This window comes from Podarcis bocagei (assembly GCF_964188305.1).
Source record: "Podarcis bocagei genome assembly, chromosome: 8".
Classification (NCBI taxonomy): domain Eukaryota; kingdom Metazoa; phylum Chordata; class Lepidosauria; order Squamata; family Lacertidae; genus Podarcis; species Podarcis bocagei.
The window spans coordinates 33,830,192-33,853,746 of record NC_138133.1 but is presented as its reverse complement, the minus strand read 5'-3'; the positions used below and the strand labels follow the sequence as shown (position 1 = coordinate 33,853,746).

The 23,555-nt window shown below is 41.9% G+C and overlaps 1 protein-coding gene and 1 long non-coding RNA gene across 2 annotated transcripts; one reads left to right on the top strand and one right to left on the bottom strand.

Moving 5' to 3' along the window:
* Window positions 1–935: 935 nt before the first annotated feature.
* SCGN (secretagogin, EF-hand calcium binding protein) lies at window positions 936–20,524 on the bottom strand. Its single transcript, XM_081205835.1, has 11 exons — window positions 19,840–20,524; window positions 18,286–18,356; window positions 12,570–12,662; window positions 12,129–12,218; window positions 9,222–9,278; window positions 8,942–9,019; window positions 4,410–4,465; window positions 4,048–4,093; window positions 3,889–3,948; window positions 2,666–2,734; window positions 936–1,594 (listed from the first exon to the last, which is right to left on the bottom strand). Exons 1-11 carry the CDS (start codon window positions 19,910–19,912, stop codon window positions 1,466–1,468), a joined length of 822 nt encoding a protein of 273 aa, XP_081061961.1. The 5' UTR covers window positions 19,913–20,524; the 3' UTR covers window positions 936–1,465.
* Window positions 4,473–10,251, top strand: LOC308593468. The gene is made up of 3 exons (XR_014010962.1): window positions 4,473–7,193; window positions 8,822–8,910; window positions 10,081–10,251. It is a non-coding gene; the product is annotated as an uncharacterized lncRNA (long non-coding RNA).
* Window positions 20,525–23,555: the final 3,031 nt, after the last annotated feature.

Genomic DNA, 23,555 nt, shown 5'->3' with positions numbered 1-23,555 from the left:
ACTGAACTAACAAGCTGATTTATTTGAAGGGCTCTGCTCTGAATGTGACTAACTTCGATGCTATCCAAAATATATTAGACTTACATTGTATAGAAATGCAAAGGTTAAAAAAAGTTAAAGGTAAAGGACCCCTGGACAGTTAAGTCCAGTCAAAGGCAACTATGGGGTGTGGTGCTCATCTTGCTTCAAGCTGAGGGAGTCAGCATTTGTTCACAGACAGCTTTCTGTGTCATGTGGCCAGCATGACTAAACCGCTTCTGGCACAATGGGACACCGTGATGAGTGCCAGAGTGCACAGAAACGCCATTTACCTTTCCATCGCAGTGGTACCTATTTATCTACTTGCACTGGTGTGCTTTTGAACTGCTAGGTTGGCAGAAGGTGGGAGAGAACAACAGGGGCTCACCCCATTGCAGGGATTTGAACTGCCAACCTTCCAATCGGCAAGCCCAAGAGGCTCAGCGCCACCCGCTCCCCTCATACAAATGTACCTGTTTGTGACTCGGCTAGCATTTACAAAGCCATAGAGCAAAATATGCTATTGTGCCTTAAAGTAGGGAAAAGCAGGATGGATGGATTCAAGCATATTCCTCAAAAGTCTTGCACAAAAGAGAGCTGGGTTTTTTTCTTTTTTTGAAAAGAAAAAGTTGGAGCATTGTCAATGATCAATCTATGGGTTGAAGCACACAAAAGAGATAGTTCACACTAGAAGGACAGGAGATGGAGCAGAGACTTGATCTTAAACCAGAAAGACTTGGGACCCTTGAAATGAGACCCCTTGATCAGGATCAGCTTTGGTGCCAAGATTAGCACCACTTGGGGGGATATTTCTGTCCAGCCAAACCTTTGCTGTTTTCCAGCTTTGTCCTCCCCTGCCATTTAAAATCAGAGTGGAGGGTGTTACATATTATAAGTAATACACACACCAGTTGTACTCTGATTTCTAAACGGTTGCTTTTATTCTTTTACAAATACACTGCCTCCAACACCATCAAGCTTTTGTGCCTTAAAAAAGGGGGGGATACTGTGAGTATCACACACTACACAGTTGTCACAGACATGGACTACCAAGAAGGAACCAATAGTTTTAGGGATATAGCATAGGGAGCAGAGTACAACAAAGTGTGATGCTATATAGCAGTAGTCCTGGTACAATGGCCATGTATGGTAGCTTTCTGACAGACTGGGTAGTTTGTAGATATGAAACATGTTTTAAAAATGTGTAAGAAACCCCACAGACGAGATCTCCTTTGGAACAGCATGTGTGTTGTTACTGTTCATTAGATGTATTCTGCTGGGCTGAAGACTTGCAAATGAAGATTCTCATCTGCACTGTGAGTTGCCTCTATCTTCTAGGCTCGGCATAACAGAGATTATTCACACAGCACTGGAAATGTTCTACGAGGACCAGCAGGCTCTCACAAAAGACGATAATTGGGAAGCCACAGGAGAAGCACATTCAGGTCTATGGGGCAATTTTGATTCCCAAACACAAGGCGAGTTCGGATTTTTGAATTTTCCCATCCTTGTTCACATCACAATGGCGAAGCAGGATCTGGCGGAACTTATCCAGGTCAGTGCCACTAATGCTGGGCTACAATGGGAAGGAGGGGAAAGAGAGAGAGAATTACTTTCAAAAGACAAAATTATCCATTCTCAGGAGTTATTTTTCTAACATCAAGCACGAACGAGAATTCCACAGCAAAGAACAACAAAGAGGACAAAGGAAGAGAAGAGCCAGCAAATAGGAAGCCTCAGTACAGCTTGAAAGAAGGAAAGAAAGAAAAACGAAAAGGAGAAATAATGGATTTGTGATCTGCAGCAGATGGTGGAGTGGCAGCACTTAGTTGCTCTCCTGACAGTTGAATCACTTCTGCTTAACATGAGGTGGAGGAGAGAGGTGGCAGTGAGATTGGCACAGTGCAAACACAGCAGCACCGGACTGGCTCTGCCAGTGCATTTGCACCACGCAGACCTTCTCACTGCCCCAGTAAACAGCAGCGGCTCAGTTGACAAGAAGTCAGGTAGATACTGACACCGCACTCCACTGTCTGCTATCTAAATAGAATGATGCTGTGTGTGTCTTCTCTAAATGTATAAACATGAATCTGGCCAAGTTTATACTACTAGTCCTTCACTTGTGTGCCCAGTTTGGAGGATTTGGAAGAAGGGGTAGAGGCGATGATGGTGCAAGGTATGTACAGCAAGGGAACATGCCCAAAGCCCTATGGGACACAGAGCTCTAGATGGTCCCATGCTTTCCATCCTCTTCTATAATGGAAAATGCTCCACATGACACAAAGCGTGTGTGTGTGTGTGTGTGTGTGTGTGTGTGTGTGTGTGTGTGTGTATTTGGAACACTTCCTGGTTCAATGAAAGTATGAGGAAGCTTTTTGTATCTGGAAAACCGTGTGCACCTCAGAGCTGCTGTATTGGGTCTATTACATTCATAAATCTGTCACAAGGAAAGATCATAATTTATCACTTCATTAGGTTACCCAGGCACCCAAGTTAACAAAGTGATGTTCCTCATTCTTTATTGTTCCACAAAAGACCTGGAGTCAGTTATTTGTTTTGGTGCCTTATGATTTTAAGCTACTGAAACCAAGCCACATTTGTCACAAAACCTATGGGAAATAAAACATGGAAACCACTAAGTAGTCACCTTGACAAGTTCCATCATATCTTTTACAAATCCGTCCACTTCTGGACCTTCAAGTGCTCCTGTCTTACTCTGGAATATATACATGTAAAAATCATACATTTTTGCAGACTAGAAACACATCCATCCATGAATACTTGGGTGCCTGTTCTCTTTCTGGCAATATTATCTCCAACCTCCCAAGCTATATGCCTATGGACATTCCAAATCATATGGAAAATCCACTGAGTGCTCCTTGTTGTCTTGATAAGGTTTTGTCATGGCAACGACGCTACAAGGAAGGTGGTCATCAGAGCTGATTCAGACACTCTGATTCAGAAGAGAGCAAGACAGCTGTAATCCTAGGTGTCCCAACTTCTGCTATAACGGGTCTACTTGTGCATCTCACAAATAATGTGCCAGCGGCAGATCATTCCCCACCTGTGCCCCGGGCATGCACCAGGGCACACCATGGGGTTGGGGCCGTGGGTGGAGTGCGCCACTGCAGCAGCCCCTCCCCACTGCTGAAAAGCGGGGTGCACGCCTGCTTGCGGTGCCCCAAGAGCCCTGTGTTGTTTTTGTGTTTTATGGTTTTTACTAATAGATTTGTTGTTTATTCTCTTTGTAAATTGCTTTGAAGGTTTTCTTAAAAAACAAAAACAATCAAGCTGTATATATATTTTAATGAAATAAATGAATCCACTTGATTTCCCTGCATGCTATTCTAATGCAAAGTCTTGTAAAGTCTGATGTGCCACTTGATCAGCATTAACATACCCTCCAACAGTTCTCAGATGAACATAGGGACTTCCTATTCTATTTATTATTATTATTATACCCCACCCATATGACCGCATTGCCCCCCCCACTCTAGGCGACTTCCAATATATATAAACACATCATAAAACATTAAACATTTTAAAAAAACAACAGGTCTGTCTTCAGATGTCTTCTAAAGGTTGTATAGTCACTTATCTCCTTGGGTTGTTTTGTTGTTTTCCTTTTTTTTTTTTGCAAAACTCCATCCCTCCAACATTTCTCTGATGAAAATAGGGGTGTCCTACCATACCCTCCCAACATTTCTTTGATGGAAACAGGGACACCCTAAAGAAAAGGGTGACATTCCGGAACCAAATCAGAAACCGGGGTGGCTTCTGTAAACTTGGGACTGTCCCTGGAAAATAGGGACACTTGCAGGGCTTGCAATAATCCCAAACCCATGAAAGAAACAAAAAAAATCATCTTACAACATCATAGTGTGCAAAGATTTTTTCAAAATCTCTCTTCCTTTCTTCTGTACTACAAGCCTGAATGGAGGAGAAAAAATATTTTAAAATGTTTGGGGATTTTTTTTTAAGGGAAAAGGGGGAAAGGTAACTAAATGCACTAAAAATTACTGTACTTACATCCAGTTTAAATTGAAGGAGAAAATTTTCCTGAAGAGCCAGAATTCTAAATGGAAAGAGGCACGTGGTCATTTTCTCAGATACCAGTTATACAGAGATAGGCATTTCTGCCTGATAGATCTCACAAAGATGAAAGATGAACAGTCTGAGAAACAAAAGCCTGTAACATTATGAGTAGGGTTGTCCTTTTCTCTCTCTAGACAAATTCTAGAAGTGCTGGTTCCTCATGACAGGCAGGAATTCAACAGATTTAGCATTTAGGGTAGAGGGAAGACACAGCAATGGGGAAAGTTTTGCCTGTTGAAGCTACCACAGATTCAACACTCCCTTTCTGAATAAGCTGAAGAATCATTAGAAGCTACCTTGCTAGGTCATTGAGATCCAGTCGTCCATCTTTATTTTTGTCAAAGAGCTTCATCTAAAAAGCAAGATAAGAAAGCCTTTATGAAGCTGTCATTAATATAGGAAACCTGGCATACACAATGAGTCAATATACAGGGGCATTTTACTATTCATAGTGATGCTGCCCACATTGTGGAGTCACATAGCCCTGATGGGCATAATGTCAGATTTGCCAAGGACTGGACAAGCAATCCTCTCTCCTTCTCAGATTTTATCATGGGACATTTGGCCAGATCACAAAACAGTTTTGAAAGAGTGCATTGTGTGCCTGTTGGATGTATACATGAGAATGTTACCAACTTCCTTCTGTCTTTCCCAATTTTTATGGAACTGTCCTTGGAAAACATGGTGGAGCACCATCCATCTTCCTTCTGATAGACAGATAAGTGAGCGTTTGATCCGACTCAGTTTCATGATGAGTATGTTTGACAAATGCTCTTTCCCTCCATAAGCACATGCTGCCGCTGGGAAATTTCAGGCTCTTAATGTCAGAGCACTCATGCTGATGACTGTAAGAGGTTCTCCCCGGTATATTCAGATTTCCCTGAACTATATTTTGATTGCTCCCCTCCAGGCTGAATCACTTCTCTTCAAAGTCCCCCCTCCCCCCGGTCCTTTCCCAGCTATAGCCCTGTTGCTATAAAATGGCAATCACTTTCAGAAAGGAGAAAAGTAGCCTGAATAATTCATGATAAAAGAGGGTTGAGAAACTGAATTTAATTTTTTAAGGTGTTGGGAGATGACTACACTGTGTATCTCATAGATTAGCTGTAAAATATTCACCACTGGGATAGTGTTTAACTTCTCTTTTATGAATGCTACCTCTTTCGGAATGATGATGCTCTGAAAAACCTACAGGGGGAAATGTTATTGTGTATGTGTTTGTCTACACACACCTCAAGATGCATAAGGAAATATCTCACCCTCCCAGGGTGTGAGGCCAAAATTTGGTGTCCCTCCTAACTCTTGCCATCTGTTCTGCTCAATTCACTGCATCATAGTTGTGGTGGACCCTAGGTTCAGGGTCCAGTGCGACAGAACTGGTTGAACTGCCCTAAATCTGCCTCTGCTGTGTCAACTGTGGTTAACCTTCACTGAGCTCCCTTCAAACCATAGTTTACAAAGCCTCATTGCCCAGATTGGACCCTCTATCTGGCCAAGAGGTTCCCCATCCCAGGATCAAGCAACAGCTCTCTCTCCTTTTCCCCACCCCTGAAATTTGAAAGACCAAAGTCTACCCCTGGACACAGAAAGCTGTAGTTAAGCTACAATGGAGGTAAAATATCCTGAACTTCCCACTGGAAAAGTCATGCTGAAGGACAAGGGAGAGGATGGAGTGTACAAGTCTAGGGGAAGCAAGACTCATTCTCATAACACTAAACTATGGTTTAGATTCACCTCCAAGCCAGCCTAATATGAGCAGGATGCTTTCTCCCCTACCCCTTCCCGACACATTCCATAACTTTTCACAAGTTTCGTTTTTTTGCTAGTGTCGTGGGAACTTACTGCTCATAGTATTTTCCCATACAACTGTGGCGAGAGCTTGGCTACAAAAAACAAAGGGATGGTTTAATTTGAATCGAGGCTCATCTCCAGAACCTGTTTTGCATGCCTGGAACCCAATATATCCAATAACAAGCGTAATCAACAAACATTTGGACAGATGTGGAGACAGCAAGGGAAGGAAGACATAGGAAGCACGGAGTTAATCCAAACAAAACCTCCATGGAAACATAGCACATGGATTTATCATATGCCTTAAACTATCTGTGATTCTGTAGACAAACTAGATGCTGTTTTATTCAGTGGAAGCATATTGTGTGGTGCAAATGAAAGCCCAGCACTGACAGCTTGTCTGATATTATCATGACCTCCTACTCTAGCCAATGAATAACAATAGCCTTAGCCAGGATGTGATAATTTTGGCAGGCTAGGTAATGTGATTTGCTGATGAATAAACCAGTAATGAGCTTGCCTTGCATATGGCATTGACAAGATGCAGCTTTGTGAACTGCAGAATTTAAAAACATACAGGTGATTTAATAACGTCTGTATGCTCTAATGTATCCGAATGCGTTTGGGGAACATTAAAAACACTTCTAAAATCTGGAAGTCAGATGTAAGGAAGTAGCATTTGAACTTAGAAATTAAAAAGGGTTACACTGATACAGGGCACACTGGGATACAATAAGGGACACAGAGACAGTCAACAGAGCTAAGTTTCCACAAAGTGAACTGGATACATTTCTGAGTGGTTTTGAGTGATAACACCCTATAACCTTTTAAATGTGTTGGGGGTGGGAGTGGGAATGGGATGGGGTGGTGTTATTGGTTTATGGTTTTTTATGGTTTTTGTGTTCTTATGTTGTATTTTAAGCACTATAGAAATGATCCCTAAAAGTATAGTCTTTTTATGTTGTATTTTAATGTTGCAAAATCTATGATGATCTATGGATGAAGGGCAGGACACTTAAGAATAAGAATAATAAGAATAATTTTAAAGTAGGTTTACTTCTTCCCTAGTTGCATGATTAAAGATAGAACTAAAGGGGACATGACAGATGAATGCTAATGGCAAGGCACTTGTTGTTCATTTACCAAACCTTTTCCTTAGCTGATGATCACTCCTGGAACAACATGGTCTTCTCTTCTCCTTCAGCTTTTGATACCACTTAAACTGAACAATGTGCTCAGAAACACACTTGCCCTCTAGAATTCATCCTCTCGTAAGAGAGTTTCAACAGGTATTGAAGGATAATTGCTTGTCACCTCTTTGGGACCTTTGTGGTAGGATTCCTTCCCTTGTCATCCCTCTTGTGCAATGTATACTTGAGGAGGCCACTTGACAAGGTCAATTTTGCAATATAAGGTCAAGCTTGTGTAACAGCTGCTTCCCATTTGCATGAAGTGCCTCAATGGCTCTTCCTTAAAAACAGTACATCTCTGGGGAATGAGCCCTATCTGAAACCAACTCTCCTGTGGACCAATAGGTACTGGAACAACTTATTGAAAGACACAAGAAATAAAAGGAACTCACAAATACCTGATTCAAAGCCTACTGAAATCAGCCAGGTTGCTGCAAGATTACAATGTTAACATATGCAGTAACTCAGCAGATGGTATCCACAAATCAGTTGTCTGGGCGTGGATAGAAAAGATTTAGTGCCTGTTCAAATCCTTCTTGTGTATATCACAAATATTCTTGTAAAGTATAAGTTTTCAGTCTAGCCTAAATAGGTTATAATGGGTTCCATCTTGATCATAATGCAGTTTATTTTTTAAAATAGTTTTTTGGGGGATCCATGAAATTGTAGTCTGTGCTTGTGATGGAGATCATGCTAAGTCCAGGCTGAAAGCAACTACATAGGCCAAGAACAATGCATATGAGAGAAAAAAGCCACACTAAATCTCAGTCAGATTGGGCCTGTGGGTTGGTGTGAAATATGGGAGCAGTACACACCGCAATAGTTTCATGATAACTGCTCTCAGTTCTTTTGCTGTGATTTAATCTTTGCTTATTTTTCTGCTTTTCTTTCCCCGTCTCATAATCCGGAAGACAGAATCCCTTTTCCCCGAGCAAGATGTTATTCTGAGGTACAGTCCAATTGCTTATTCAAAAGCAAAACACAAGTCATCATAAAATAGAATAGGGAATAAATACTGGTAGTTGGTGCCAGATGACTTCTGAGCACAAAGGAGATAACTTCCAACTACCATTGACAGCAGCTCAAGGCTGGGATGACAGGCTTCAGGGACAATGGCCACATTGGCCTAATTGGACTCCCTAGCTGGCCAAGAGGGTCCCCATCCCAGGATGAAGCAACAGTGCTGTGGTGTTTGCCCCTAGGATGCGTCAAGGAAAGAGTTAAAAATGGGTGTGATGCGATTGGCCTGTGAGAATGCGAGGGGGGAGTAAAAGATAGAATGGGAGGTTTTGAAAAGACAGTTGAGGTCTGGGAGTTGACAGTTGAGGTTTGTCAGTTGGGAGTTGAGGCTTGGGTGTTGGAGAAGGAAGAGGGTGGAATAGGCAGTGGGTTGGTTGAGTTGTATTGTGAGAGAGTGAGAGGAATTGTTAGGGAGTTAGATAGATAGTTGGGAATAATTCAGTTTGAAGTTGTTAGGAACTAAGATTTAAGAAACTGACAAGAGTCAAATAAACCGAAACCATACCCTTATTCCTGCACTTAAAAATAAACTTGATTATTTGTTTATGTTAACAACCGTCTGGACTCCGTGTCTCCCCGTGAGAAGCGGGGTGGTGGCAGCGAAGAAAGCAACCGCAGTGGTGGCACAGGGTCAATAGACCGTGAAACGTCTGGGGGCCTTGTGTGATCGCCACAAGTGCTCTCTCCTTCTTTCCACCACCCCTTAGATATCCCCTGACCATCCTTTGCAACGTTGGTCCATCTTGTGCAACTACCATATTGGTTATCTAGAATTTCTGAGAATTTCTATAATAACGTAAGTATTTGATAATATGCACTCTGCTTACCATGGTTTCTGTGTATTCTTGCAGCTTTGCCTTAGAAATGGTTTTTCCATGCTGCCGGAAAAGATCTTGCAGGAAGTTCTTTGTCAGGAAAGGAGAGAAGTAGTTTTTACTGTTTCAGATTCATACTAGGAATAATATAAAGGAATCAAGGCCTGTTTCATCAGACACTTCACAAAAACTAAGGCAGTTGCTTGAATGCACTTAATACGTTTTATATACGATCAAAATATACATATTGAGTAAAGAAGGCATCTGGATAAAGACTTCCTAGAGAACTTACTCTGAGTTTGGCAGCTGAAATAAAACCACTGCTATCAACATCATATTGGCGCCAGATCTAAAGGGGGGAAATGAGTGAACAGTTATCATCTTCAAATAGATGTTCAATACGTAACTATATCTCAGTCTCATTTATGAAGTACTATAGAACATAGCAAATGTTTGGATAGCGGGAGTTTGGATAAGTGATTATATTTTTCATAAGGGTTGCAACCAACATGGGAAGGATTTCAGACGATGGGAGTCTGTTGCAGCCCTTCAGTGGGCTCACTGGGTGGCAATTGTATGCCCGCTCTCCCTTGTACTTCAGTCACAGGGAGCCACCGCAGAAAGAAAGGGCTGCTCTACAGTATCAGATGGAAAGTAGCCACCATCACACCAGGCCCATTGCTCATGAATCAGATAGTTTGGGAAGGAGATTCTTCTGTGCTCATGTTCCTTCAGGCTGTGCTGAGTCTCCTAGTAGATGAACATGCCAGACTCATTTGGAGCTATCTAGCAGCAGGTCAGATTCAAAAATACGCAGGCAGGTGGAATTACTGATTTGCTTTTCTAAGACTGAGCATTTATTTAGCTTGTTCTCTAGATCTTGGCTATTACCCCCACCATCTCTAAAATAAACTGTTTGACGTGTACACATGCATGCGTGCACATCTAGGGCTGCCATATTTTGAAGAGCAAAAAAAGAGGGCACATTTGCCAACTTCTACTTTTAACCATGGATCGCTATGATGACTCTATCCACGAAAAAGAGGACGTGCCCTGGAAAAAGAGGACATATGGCGACCTTGAATGGCTCATCTCAGCATTGACATCGTGGAATCATTAACTAACATTTTGTTTCTTTCCAAAATATTTAGAAAACAAGGGTTTTGAAACCTGGAAAAAACCTTATGTGTCACTGACAAGTTCCATCTAAAAGAAGTGTGTAAACAGACTTAAATCAATTTTCATCCTTAACCTGGACATGATGTTACCATGGCTGCATATTCAGATTCATTATTTGTTATGTAAACAACACAGCCAATTAAGGGACTAAGTGGCTATTTGTATTCCTATTTGTATCCCCTTGTTCTTAGTCATCCTAAGGTGGTAGTTGACATTAGATGGTATTTTTAGATTGAAACACTAGGCCCAGATTAGAAGAGATTTTATTTTGTAAAAAAAAATTCCCAGTGCACTTGATGGTACCCACCTGGAGCTGATTGATTGTATACACCTTGGATAGGGCAATATAAACAACTCAATGCCTCAGTTACAAAATTACAGAAGCTGAGTATTTCCTCTGTGGTGTTGTTCCAATTTATTAATTTTTTTGCTGCCCCTTCACTATGAAGCTCCAGTGTGGGTTATAACAATTAAAAATATAATATTAAAACAGTTAAAACAAAGTACAGTCAGGATAATAGGCTGGGTCCTAAAGTATACATCTCAGATGTCAAATGGCAGGATAGAAAAAGGTGCATCTTCAGCATTTGAGGAAAGTGACAGAATGAAAGTGTTCAACACACTTCTGTGGGGTGGGAATTCCACACTTTAGAGGCCACCACAGAGAATGTCCTCTCCTGGGCCACCACTGTGAATTTCTGAGGGCAGTGGAACTCCCAAAAAGGCCCTCTCTGCTGATTGTAAGACCTGAGAAAATCTGTAGGGAAGGAAGCTGTGAGTCATATTTGGGGCCTGGGCCATTTAGGATTTTAAAAACTAATTTGAACACCTTGATTATGGCCCAGAAGCAAACTGGCAGCCAAAACAGGGTTTGTGTGAATTCTAAATGTAATCCCAGCCAGTAATCTGGCCACTGCATTTTGGACCAGTTGACGTTTCCACCTCATTTTTAAGTATTGCTTAAAAAAGAATCAGGAGATTCCTCAGAGATCTCGTGAGTAATGTACAGTTTGGTCTAGTGCTCACAATAGACCCATTCTTGCCAGGACTCCAGAATGGCCCTCCTTCAGTGTCAATCCCATGTTTTATATTGGACTGAAAAGACAGAGAGTGATCTCGGAAGAAGAATGAGAGTTGTTAGCTAGATGTTTATATGGTGACTTGAAACATTAACGTAGTAGGTATATTCTTTTAAGCGTCAAGCCTCATAATCTCATTTCTCAGGTTCCAAAGTTCAAAGGCACACAACACTTTACAGCTTGTGTTATGTAATGAAAGCTGATAATATTATTCTTGAATTTAATAAACAGCTGTGCAAAAGATCCCCACAGACCATCTGTGGCCAAAAGCTGCACACTGATGGCTGATAAGTTCCGCATCATGCAAACTAGGCCATCGTGCTTCACAACGGAGAAGGATGATGAGGCTCAACATATATGTGATGGAGGGGGCAAACTAGAGATAAAGCAGGAGAAGACGGGTCTACTTTTGAGAGCAAAGGTGTAGGTGTATGGGAGGATTCTGAACCTGCCCTACACCTCTCCCTCACTTACTTCCTTGCTCTCTATCACCTCCAGAGCTCTTTCCTGGACCAAATTCTAATATTGGAAGTGAGTGTAACTGGGGAAAGCACTGCTTGGGTGGAATGCAGAGCCAAGGAAGTGATAGGTACAAGGAGCAAAGTACCAGGTTACGCTTCCTGGAGCCTTTTCTTGGGCTCCCAGAATCTGATCCTCCATCTCATGCTTTGTACTTGATTGGGAAAGACCTGGGTTTAAACCAAGTGTAGGGAAGCTATGGCCTTCCCCAAATCACTGGACTACAACTCTCATCAGCGCTGGTCATTGGCTATGCTGGCTTCTGGGGCTGCTAGGAATTGGAGTCCAATAAATTCTGGAGGGCTACATGTTAGCTACCCCAAGGTTAAACAAATGTGAGCCTCAGCATGTGGCCAATATACCAACTAAAAGTATGCAAATACTTTGAAAAATGGAAACAGACAGCAGGAAATTACACCCACCCGCATGAATTCCACGCTGTTGTCCAAAGGTGTTTCTCTTCGGAAAAGAAGCAGGAAGTTCTCATCCTCCGACAAGAGTATACTTGCAAGCTAAAGTTGGGGGGGGGGCAGGGGGAAAAGGTTACATTTCTCAAACTGTTCTCTATGCAGTTATTTTCATCATCATCATCATCATGATCATCATCATCATCAATGTTATTGTTATTCGGAATTAATTGCTATACCACAAGGACAGAAGCAGGGCAGAGCAGAGCAAAACTACAAAATCTAGCAGCAAAATCCTGACAGATGCTTTTGACAAAAGGACATTTGGACAAAAAGTTCCAATACTACATTATCTGAACGAACCGGTGAACCCACTCTTTGTAAGAGTGCAATTCTTATTCCTCAGTTGCCTGTCTTCTATTTTCTAACACTGCAAAATAAAAGGAAGCTAGGTACCTCTTGTATTTGTAGGCGTCCATCTGCAGTCACATCGTAGGCTGACATAAATCGTTTTTTCACCCTCTGCACCTTTTCTTCTGTTACGGGGCTCTGTGATATGAAAAGCAACAGGTTAAGGATAAAACCAATTTCCCTGAGTACAATGTGTTCTCTCCTGTCTCTTTTAAGACCAGCCATGCATGACCTGCAGCGAATGTTTCCTTTAGGCTGAAAGGAGGGGAGCCTGCAGCAAGAGCCATTTTGTTCTGGTTTCCTAACACCCTGCCTTGAAGTCAGCTTTGGAAGTGATGTGCACGCACACACATACATTATCAGAAGCGACTTGTTCCTTACCAAAATGACAATAGTCCAAGAGCACATGAAGCCACCACCTAACTAACATTAAGCAGGAGTGGGTCTGATCAGTGCCTGGATGAGAGACTTCTTGGAAGCCACATGTATGCCATCTTGGGTTCCATGATGGAAGAAAGGCAGAATATAAATGTGAGAAAGGAAAAAGATTATCAGAAGAAAAGAAAAGTCATGGCAGCTAGACACATTGACCTATATTGCAGTTAGCTTAGCTAAGATTGGGAGCAGTTGGTGTCATGGAAGGCTCTGGTGAACAACAAGACAATAACTTTATTTAGACAAGAATAGAATAGTGGCAGGAAATGTCCTGACCATACCTAGATATAAATTAAGTGCAGTGCCACTTCGTGACCAAACTAGACACTCACACTATCCATACAGATAGTAACAAGAGCTCACACGTTTATATGAAAGGTTCAGGACCAGACAAAAAAAGGAAGATATCAACCTGGCCTCTGAAATCTTCAAAGAGCAGATCGAACTCCTGGCTGGGGGCCATTGTGGCTAAAACATAGAACAGCACTCCAGGTGATAGTTGCAAAGGGAGGCACCTAAAGGCAAAGCAATACTGCTGCTCCTGAAAAGGATTCGCTGCTCATATGCATCCACCCAGAGCAGTAAGATGTTGTAGGTATATGTAGCTGCCTCTGCATGTAAGATGACCAACTCACCTTGCAGGTACAGCTAGGGATCTCTGCCTGAAACAGTGAACAACTTTTTGCACCAGAAGGGTGGGATATAATTGCTCAAATAAATGTCACCAGGCAGCCAAAACAACAATTTCACAGTGTTCCACACTGTACATAAGAGGACTCCTTATGTACCAAGAAGCCGATGACAGCTTGTAGAAATAAGATGGCCTTATTTCTACAAGCTTTAATACATTATGAGTAGCCTTTAAAGCCAGTCAGAAGAATATCAGACTTCAAGTGTTAAATATCCCTGAGCTCTGCCTCTGCTCCAAAAGTTAATTCTATGGGAGCCAGGTTAATTAAACTTCATGACACTTCCAAGATATTTTAATCCCATATAAAAAGATATTGTCTGCTTTAAATTCTTTGAAGACGTCATTAAAATAATCTTGCATACAACTGAACAATATACCAGGGGGGGGGGGGGGTTAAAAGAAAAAGAAAAAGGGCAAGCTTGGTTTCCCTAGTATCTTTTTAAAAGAATACCGCATGTTATTATAGTTAAAAAATTTCCAATGTGAGACTGTAACAGAAGTTTAAGACCAATTTAAAAACCACCAAAAAAGTAAAATAAAAGTGAGAATAGAATAGTACATATTCAAATAGACCTTCCTTTGTATAGTCATCTTGATCTTTTAAATTTAGCTTTCTTCCCACAATGCCACGTGTATTCCATCAGCTAGTAACAAATGTAAGATTTGCTCCTGTATTTTAAGTAGAACATATATATGGCCAACCAAGAACTTCTCCTTGGGGTTTCAGTGTTCTGTCCTTATTTATGGGCTCTCATTTTAATGTGATATCAGCAAAGAGATTAATTATTAAGAGATTGTTTAATTATTTCTCCATTAAATATGAAATTAAGTTGCTAACTTTACCAGCAATCCTGCTGGATTGTGAGTTAAGTTTGTGAAGCCATTCTTCATTATGCTCAGAGGATGGATTTCAATGCCATTTCCATTTAAAATACATGGAAACAGTAACCAGGAAAAGATTGAGCCTAACTTCCAGGTCTGTTAGAGGGAAATGCAGCTATTTTGACACAAGCACACCATTTCAAACTGTCACCCTCAGCCACCCTGAAGGAGATATAATGGAAGTTTGCTGGCTGAACTTCCAGCTGGACAAATATTTTTAAAGAGGAGACTTCCAGTAGCCAATATAGCTGTTCCTTTAAAAAGTCTGAAGCTATGCACAAACCCCATAGATCTCCATTTGAACACACACACACAAAATGGTCACCACTGTAGGGCAGCCAGAAATGAAAACAAACACAGACTCCTCCATTTCCTCATTCATTCCACCCCTTTCCCATTTTGCATGCCCACTGAATTCGGTCAGTCTTTTGTTCTCCCAGCTGGGGTTCCTTTTCTTGCCTTTAGCATTAGTTGAGAATGCTTCAGAGTAGATGAAAGAGAGGCAGGGGAAACATAGTGCTAGAGACTACAGTGGCCATTAGGGAGAAATAACAACAGGGTGCACAGAGGTTAAAAACAATAATTATGGAACAGTTTGCTATTCAAGCAGAGACAACTTTCGGAGTGCATAATAACTATTCATTTTATTTCGCCCGACACTTTTAATCTTCAAAGCATATAAGTAGAAATGGTTATTCTTGACAACAACTTAGTTAGGTTGCTTGGTAAGCAGGATCGTCTCATTCTGACGCACACCAACACGGTATGACAAATTCGTAACTCAATAAGTCACTGTAAAACAATCCCCACTGGGAGATGCTCTTCCAGCCTCCAACTTGCTGCTCTTACAGAATTACAACATTGTTAGAGTCTATACTACAGAACTCTGCAGGACATCAAGGACATGGAAAGGCAGAAGTGGTCCACACAAGAGGTGTGGCAGAAGAAGCACCAAGACAGGGTCACAGGGTCGCACTTGGGTGAAGATCAGTGAGCAAGCAAGAAGGAGGGATGCTTTATCCCCGAGATGCCAGTCATGTCTCGCCTGCAAATGCCAACATTGGCTTTTCAAGAGGCCTAGGAGAGGCAGAGGCAACCTTAGGATCAGGGGCTGAATGTGTCCCCTGGCTTCTTTAGCCAGCCTACCTACTCACAGGACATTCCCCAGGCCATGCCCCTCACTGGTCCTGCCCTCTGTCCTTCTCAAGAGCAATTGCTGGGCCAGGATGTGTCCTTGAATTGTGACAATGCCTCTTGTTTGGCTGGATGAAGCTGTTTGTAAGGGTAACCTCTGAGTTTTGCACGGACGGTACAAAGAGGACAGTCTACAATCTTGCTTTGCCCACTTGCCCCTGGCTCCACCACTGACCTGTGACCTCTGCAAGCTTGCCCAGGGGGACAGGCAGTCCTTAGGCTGAAACAGTTCCCTGCTCCTACCCTGGGGGGCTACCTTGTCCCCTGCAGGATCTTACTTCCCACAAACACAAGCCTGCCCTATTCACCCTGCCCTTTAACCTTCATGGTGCCTGATGTTTGAGGGGAGGGGAACAACACAAATATAACAATGTAAGAAGAGGCACCTGGATCCGACCAATGGCCCATCTTAGTCCAGCATCCTGTTCTTAAAGTGGCCTGTCAGAAAGCTGCAAGCAGGACCCAACCACCAGAGCATTCTCCCTTCCTTTGGTTTCCAGCAACTGGTATTTGGAAGCGTTCCTGACTGTGAAGGCAGGGCATAACCCTCATGGCTAGCAGCCAGGGGAAGGGAATCTTTCACACCTTCCACTCAGTCCAAGAGATGAGAAACAAATGATGTACTCTGCCCTTGCAGTCTGACTTCCTTTCCTTTCCCTCTTCCAAGTGTTTGGTAGGGAAGTGTTTAAGAAAGCAGGGCTTTGTTACTGAAACAGCAGAAACCCATTAAGATGTAGAGAACCACCTGTTGTTCATATATTATGAAATGCATCCTCCCCTTTAAGAAGAATACCAGCAACTCAACATAGAGGGAAATAATGTCTGAAGCAGCTTGCAGTGTTTGCTATGAGTAATTTGAGGCCACTTCCCCTCATTGGAGGTACTAAACCTATTACCAGTCATTCTAAGGTCACACAATTGCAGTTCAGAAATAATTTCTAATCATCCAGGGGTCTTTCCCATCTCCCTTTAACTTACTTCTCTCTCATGATTTTTCCTTGGATAGTAAAAGGAGAATCCAAAGAGTTAAGGTTTTATGAACGCAGGATATCTGATCACAAAAACAAAATCACAGTAATCAGAACTCATTTCCCTTTTTGGTGGTTTATGGCAACTGCAGATAGTCATATAATAGACAGAAGAAAGTAAGCACAAGTTGAGAGCATGGCTTTTTGCTAGTGGCAATCAAAAATAAAGGGGCAATATGTCAGGGGAAATGAAACAGAACTGCAAAGAACAGGACATGCAAATAATTGACTGTGCTGTTGATTCTACCATTCATTTTACAGCTGTTTACAAGCAGATCCATTTTCCTAAGCAAGTGTCAATTACCTCTGGAGAAAGACCCATGTTAATTGATTTTGGAAAGCAGAATTTTGCATCTGCAAAACTAATCAGCAATGTTTTGAATAAGCAAAAGACACCTGCTGCCCTAACTCCCTTCATCCAGATTAATGTGTATGCAAACCTCTTGACTCACCTTCATTAATCTAAATGTGTTTTTTTGTCAGTAGCCTAGCATTTGCTTCATGCCAAAATTATGACCAGTGAGTGGGTGGCCAGTGCAGAGGGACTCAGAACACAAACAGCGATAAGAACGTTGCCACACCTGTTGCAAAAGGAACCTGAGCAGAACTCTCAAACAAAGAACGTTATTTACTTTAGAATGTTGTTACTAAGAAAAATAAAGTAGATGGGGAGAGAAATATGGTTACACACTCTTGGCTTGGTCTAAAACAGTATGGACAGCATTGCCAGTGCCATGCATGGGGAGTTCTCTTTCTCTCTCTCTGGGTAGAATTTATTTATTACTGCATCTTGCATTTATACAAAATATTCAACTTTTCCCCAAGGAGCTCAAGGCATACAGCATGAGTCTCCCTTTCTCCATATTGCCTTCACAATACGAAGGTTAAGTTGAGAGTTGGTGACTGGCCCAGGGTCACCCAGCAAGCTTCATGGCTGAGTGGATATTTCAACTCCCAGGTACTAGTCCAATGCTCTAACCACAATACCACATTGTATGTGTCTTATATGTCTCATCAGGTGTTGGACAGGAAGGAGAGAGGTGGGTCACACACACCATACATTTAAAGTGTATGGCTTCCCTCAAAGAATCCTGGAAACTGTAGTATGTTAAGGGCGTTGTAAATCTATGATGGTTCCCCCACAATTCTTTGGGAGAACTATGGGCAGACTTTGGTAATCTTTAGTAATACGGTGAGCAAGGCTAAAATTTGGCACCACCAAATGGATCTTTTCAATTATAGATCTTCTCAGTTTTGCGCCCCCTCAGCTCAAAACCCTGTGCAGGGAAACCTCCTGCACTGCCCTAAATTTGGTGCTGGAAGAAGCCATGCGATTTAAATGTATGTTGTGGACAATCCATGTTTCTCCTCCCCCTACCAAACAGCTGAGTGGCAGAATTCTCATCTTCCTGAAAGTGCCCTGCAACAAGGAACCCCAGTTTTTGGATCTATGTTCAACACCAATTTGCAGAAAACTTCTGCATATGCTCATGGTTATATTTACATGCAGAATATAAGACACAGTACTTACTTCACTGTCCAGTGTCTTCAGCAGATGATGGAAAAAATTATCAAGCTCTTTCCCTTCTATGTAACCGTTGTCTAAAACCGATTAAAAACATATTACTGAATATTGTACCATTAACTTGCAACATAAACATTTCATAAATCTAGTAACAACTCAAACATTTAGCCAAACTGACACACACACATAAAGAAAATGTGAATGTTTGTTTTTTACTTTGATAGATTGCTTAAACATGCAGTTACTTTATTCCAGCTTTCTAAGTTTAAATATTCCTCTTCTTCTAATAAATAAGAGATATGAAACTTTGTCCAAAATCCACCAAGAGCTTCTCTTGTTTCAGCCTCCTTTGAAATTAATCAGATAGCCAAGAATTGTATTGATACAAAGGTTGGAAAACATAGGTACAAGGTGCCAGGCTGCATATGCCAGAGCAGGCCTATAACTTTAGACTGCAATACATTTTGAAGTACACGAAAGAGGAATAAAGTGTTCATGCATGTATAAATGCACTAATCAGAGAATTAACATGTTTATTTAAAAATACAATAAATACATCTAAATAAAAACAACAATAACAACAATAATAATTTATTTATACCCAGTCCATCATGTTCCAGGTTGTACACAATCTAGGGTTACAATAATGTATTAAGACATTTTGGGATATGTTGTTTTAGTGTGATGTTTAATGAAGAAGAACCATTTAAATCAAACTTGGATCAGCCTTGGAAAGCATAAATGGCAAACAACAGCAGGCAGGCAAGTGAGGGGAGTAGTGCAGAGGTCTCCCCACTTTCTCAGTCTCCAGCATAGAAATCAAGCAGACAGCTGGAAGCAGAGTGGGATTCTGCATTCCTCCTTTGCCAGCCTAAGTAGGCTGGTATTTTATGATTATTTTTTGCATGCTAGTAACTTTGGGGGTCTAATTTACAAGACTGGTTGACAGCGTAAGCTCCTTGGAGAAGGGACCTGTCTTTTTGCTTATGCTACTCAACACCATGCACACTGATGGTGTAAAACAAGAACAGTAAGTTCCTCAGGGTTAACATCGGTATTGAAACACAGCAGTGTTTCTTTTAACCAGCAAATTATTATTAATAATAATAATAATAATAATAATAATAATAATAATAATAATAATAATATATTTATATCCTGCCCTCCCCAGCCGAAGCCGGGCTCAGAGCGGCTAACAACAGTAATATAATACAGCATACTAAAATCAATAATAGGTGAAAAACGTCAGCTGATCGAGGTCCACGAGGATCTGTAATTAGCCTTGCTTCTCAATTAAATGGCTTTAATCAGACCCACCAACCACCCTAATGTCCTCTGCACACCCATGAACACAAGACACTCTGAGATCAGGGGAATACAAGCATATGTCTAGTCGAAAATCGAATTGGGACGTACAACTTGGAAAAGCAAAAACAAAGAGAAAACTTGGACAAAGAAACACCCCAGCTAGCGCCCATGCCTACCGCCTTTTCTAGGCGCGCTCCGTCCCTTCCCTATTTAACTCCCGGGGTGGAAAGAGCCTCTCCCGGGCGCACTCACCGTCGGCGTCGAAGCGCTGCCAGAGTCGCAGAAAGGCAGCCGCCTCGAGGGAAGGCAGAAAGTCGCTGTCCATGGTGCTGACGCCGGAGAGACCGCGATGGGCAAAGGTCAGCGCGTCGCGTTGGCAAGTCCAAGTGGGCTGCGCGGCGCTGGGGCTGCTGGCCTCGAGTGCCCAAGAGGCGGGCGGGTTTTCAGAAGGCAGCCCAGCCGGGGACACGCCCAGGCTCCCCCCAAGATCCCACCTGCTGCCTGGAGAGAAGGTCGGAGCGAGCCAGCAAGCGAGGCAAAGTCGGCTGCTTGCTGCCCCCTTTCGTGCCAAAGTTTCCCTTGTCGCCTGCTTGGAGGAAGAGCTGCTGGGCTCGCCCTTGAAATGAGACTGCTGCCACCAACTTTTGTTGTTTTTTGTAAGGATATATCCTTGTAAGTAAGGCGAGAATATAAGGGGATTTATTGGTGCACGGAGGTGCAAGATGGAATTTAGAAGGCAGTCACCAGCTTAAAGGGACTTTGAAGAAGCTTCCTCAGAGAAAGTCGAAACAGCTGCAGTATTAAAAGCGGTTAATGAGTAGGATTAATTCAGAACTGCATTCGCGGCAGGCAGAAGGGTCGGTTTGAAAGCTCGCTTTGCATGGAGCTCTCTCACTTTTTCTTCTTTTTATATTGCCAGAGTTTCAGAGTTGCAAGTACAGCAGCTGTAGAGGAGCTAAACGTGCATCACAAAGGTAGCCTATGGAGCTGTTGCTACTTTTGGAAACAATCCAAAAATCACCTGAAATGAGTAGAATGAAACCCATACGGGTGACTTTAAATCAAGATTTATTTATTTTAAATGAGGAATATAAATTAGTTATCTACTTCACAGAAAAGTACATTGTTAATTTGTGATGGGCAAGGGTGTGTGCGTTGATTTTGTTTTTTAAAAACCCCTCACAGAATTAGGGGTAAATAAATATTACATAATTGTAATGTTGCTCATGCACACAGTGAATTATTCATGAGTTGCTCTGAAGCACCACCTCTGTTTTTAGTTAGTTTTCAGAGTGGCATCAGAGAAGGATATAGCTGTTGTGCCTGTTTTTCAGTACAGTGGTACCTCGGGTTAAGAACATAATTTGTTCTGGAGGTCTGTTCTTAACCTGAAACTATTCTTAACCTGAGGTACTACTTTAGCTAATGGGGCCTCCTGCTGCCGCTGCACCACCACCACACGATTTCTGTTCTCATCCTGAAGCAAAGTTCTTAACCCGAGGTACTATTTCTGGGTTAGCGGAATCTGTAACCTGAAGCATCTGTAACCTGAGGTACCACTGTATTCCTCATTTGAAAAGCTTGCAGGTTTTATGAACCACTGGTGGTAGACTGAAATAGACTTATCTATTGCTCGGGGACAAACTGACCATGGGTTTCTGCAAATTATGGCAAACCTTGGTTCTTACGCTTTGATTATCAACTGGTCTGTGAATGCAGAAGATAAGTTATTAATGCCATATAACTCTTATCCCACATACTGGTGTTTAGAATTACATTAGTATGTGAAAGAGGAAAAGGAAAACAACAACAACAATTCCCTGTAAGTTTTCCATTCTACATATCTGTTAGTGTTGGCAAACCTTAGCAGTTTTGAAGATTAGGATGTGAAATGGCATTTCCAAGTTAGAAGAGTAATGCATTGCAGGGGGTTGGACTAGATGACCCTTGGGGTCTCTTCCAACTCTACAGTTCTATGATATCACAGGCAAGCATCCTGCAGAACTGTACTTTGTGAACACATTTGCTCTACTGCAATATTAGCTAATGCACAGAATATTGTTGTTATTAGGGGTGGCAGCATCAAATTTCTCTTGAGTGGATCACTATTCTAGAAAGTCTAAACACACACAAGCACACAAACAGATGAATTAAATCTGCCCAACATATAGTAATTTGTCAATTTGGCCCGATTGATAGCAAATGGTATAAAAACAAAACAAAAATCCACCCACTATCAAATTACACAAATAATGACTGGTGTGATATAGAAGCTTCTGAAAACAGACACAAAGTCAATGTTGCATATTGAGGTCTGTGAGAGGGATTCTTAGCAGCATGGCTACAGTTAAAAGCTTGTCTTGCTCCCTTCTTGCATGGCAACTGCCTATTTGAAAAAAAAAGAAAGAACACCACCCTTTTGCTTTTCCTGTATCTCTTTTCCCCTTCCAATATTCATTTTGACAGTGAGGCTTAATTTTTAAAGGCACCCTTTCTCAAAGGCTGACAGTTAATTGAAATACAATGGAAGTGTTGAGATAGCAATACAAAAGATTTCTAAATGAAAATTCCAGAAAAACAAAAGTACTTACACAACGCAAGTCCACGTTTGTCCAGCTGCTTATCCAGTTGCTTCATGCATAAGTGAGCAAGCTCCATTTGCAATTTTAATATCAGCTTTATTATATTGGTGTGGCTCAGGGGTAGCTAACTAGTAGCCATACATCCGGAATTTCCCAGACATATCCATGATTCATCCGTCGAAAATAGCATTTGGGCAGAATTCTCAGAAAGCTGTTAAAATGTCCTGAAAAATCCAGGCATATGGCAGCCCATATCGGAAGTGTTGGAATTTTATTTTGGGGGGAGATTTTGCAAAACAACAACAACAACAACCCACCCCTGGTCTGCATGATGATGCATATGATTGACATGTGCACACCTGTCCATGTCCATACAAATAGAACCTTGTGTTCCCTGCTGGCAATTGGGCAACTGTTTGCTGGAATGTCTAAAATACCCTACGGTTATTACTTTTACACTGTTGACACCAGAGAGTAACCCGTTAGGTTCCAAAGGTATTTAAGAACTAGTACCAAGCGTCCAATCACAGAGATTTGCCTCTGGGCAGGTTAAGTTGGGAAATGGCTGGAGTCTCACTGGTACTGAGCTTCGTAGTACACTCAGAACCTATATCCCTCCAGATGCTGCTAGACTACAATTCCCATCATCCATGTATGTAGGCAATTATGGTTGGAGCTGATGGGAGTTGCAGTCCAACAACATCTGGAGTGCCACAGGTTTCCTGCCCTTGCTATATAAAAAAAGATAAGGGCAAGTGCAATAGACGCAGGTTTGGATCTTCTGGGTTCCAGTAACACTGTACTAGCATTCAGTGGCAAATAGCTGTCAGCTCAAAGGCTGTGCCAGAAGCCTGCATTCAAGAAAATCTTGGAGCAAGTTTGGCAGAAGTAATAGTTCACACAGAGGCCCCATTTTCTCTCACACCAGCCTGCTATGACAGCTCCCCTGCATTAACATTTTAATAAAAGAAATATATAGAAATAATAGAGCTAATCTTAAGTCAATAAAACCCACCCAAACCTTTTATGCTCATTGAGCAGAAAGCATGTGGCTGTTGAAGGCCATTAAAGAGAAAGGAAACTTGCCACAAGAACCGAAGCAGTCAATTAACCCCATGAGGTCCCAAACTGACTAGAATCATTATTGTGCTCTGGGGTAAAGGGTTTCTGAAATATTAAAAGGGATGTCTCGAAAAAGAATTTCCCCCACATCTAATGAATGGGCTGGAGCAAACCCTTTTCATAATTCTCCACTCCCAGTTTTCAAGAGTGGGAGAATGGCAGCAATGGGGGAAGGTAGAAGAAGGGATTGGGAATCAGGTAGTTTTGCTTAAGGGGTCATTTGGATAGGCTATTATGAAAGAAAATAAAAGGCACTAACTAAAT

Coding starts and splice junctions, on each gene's coding strand:
- SCGN (XM_081205835.1), bottom strand. CDS start 19,912: ATGGACAGCGACTTTCTGCCTTCCCTCGAGGCGGCTGCCTTTCTGCGA. Junction 9,020..9,221: donor TTTCAGCTGCCAAACTCAGA/GTAAGTTCTCTA, acceptor TTCCTGACAAAG/AACTTCCTGCAAGATCTTTT. Junction 4,466..8,941: donor AAGAATACACAGAAACCATG/GTAAGCAGAGTG, acceptor CTTGCTTTTTAG/ATGAAGCTCTTTGACAAAAA.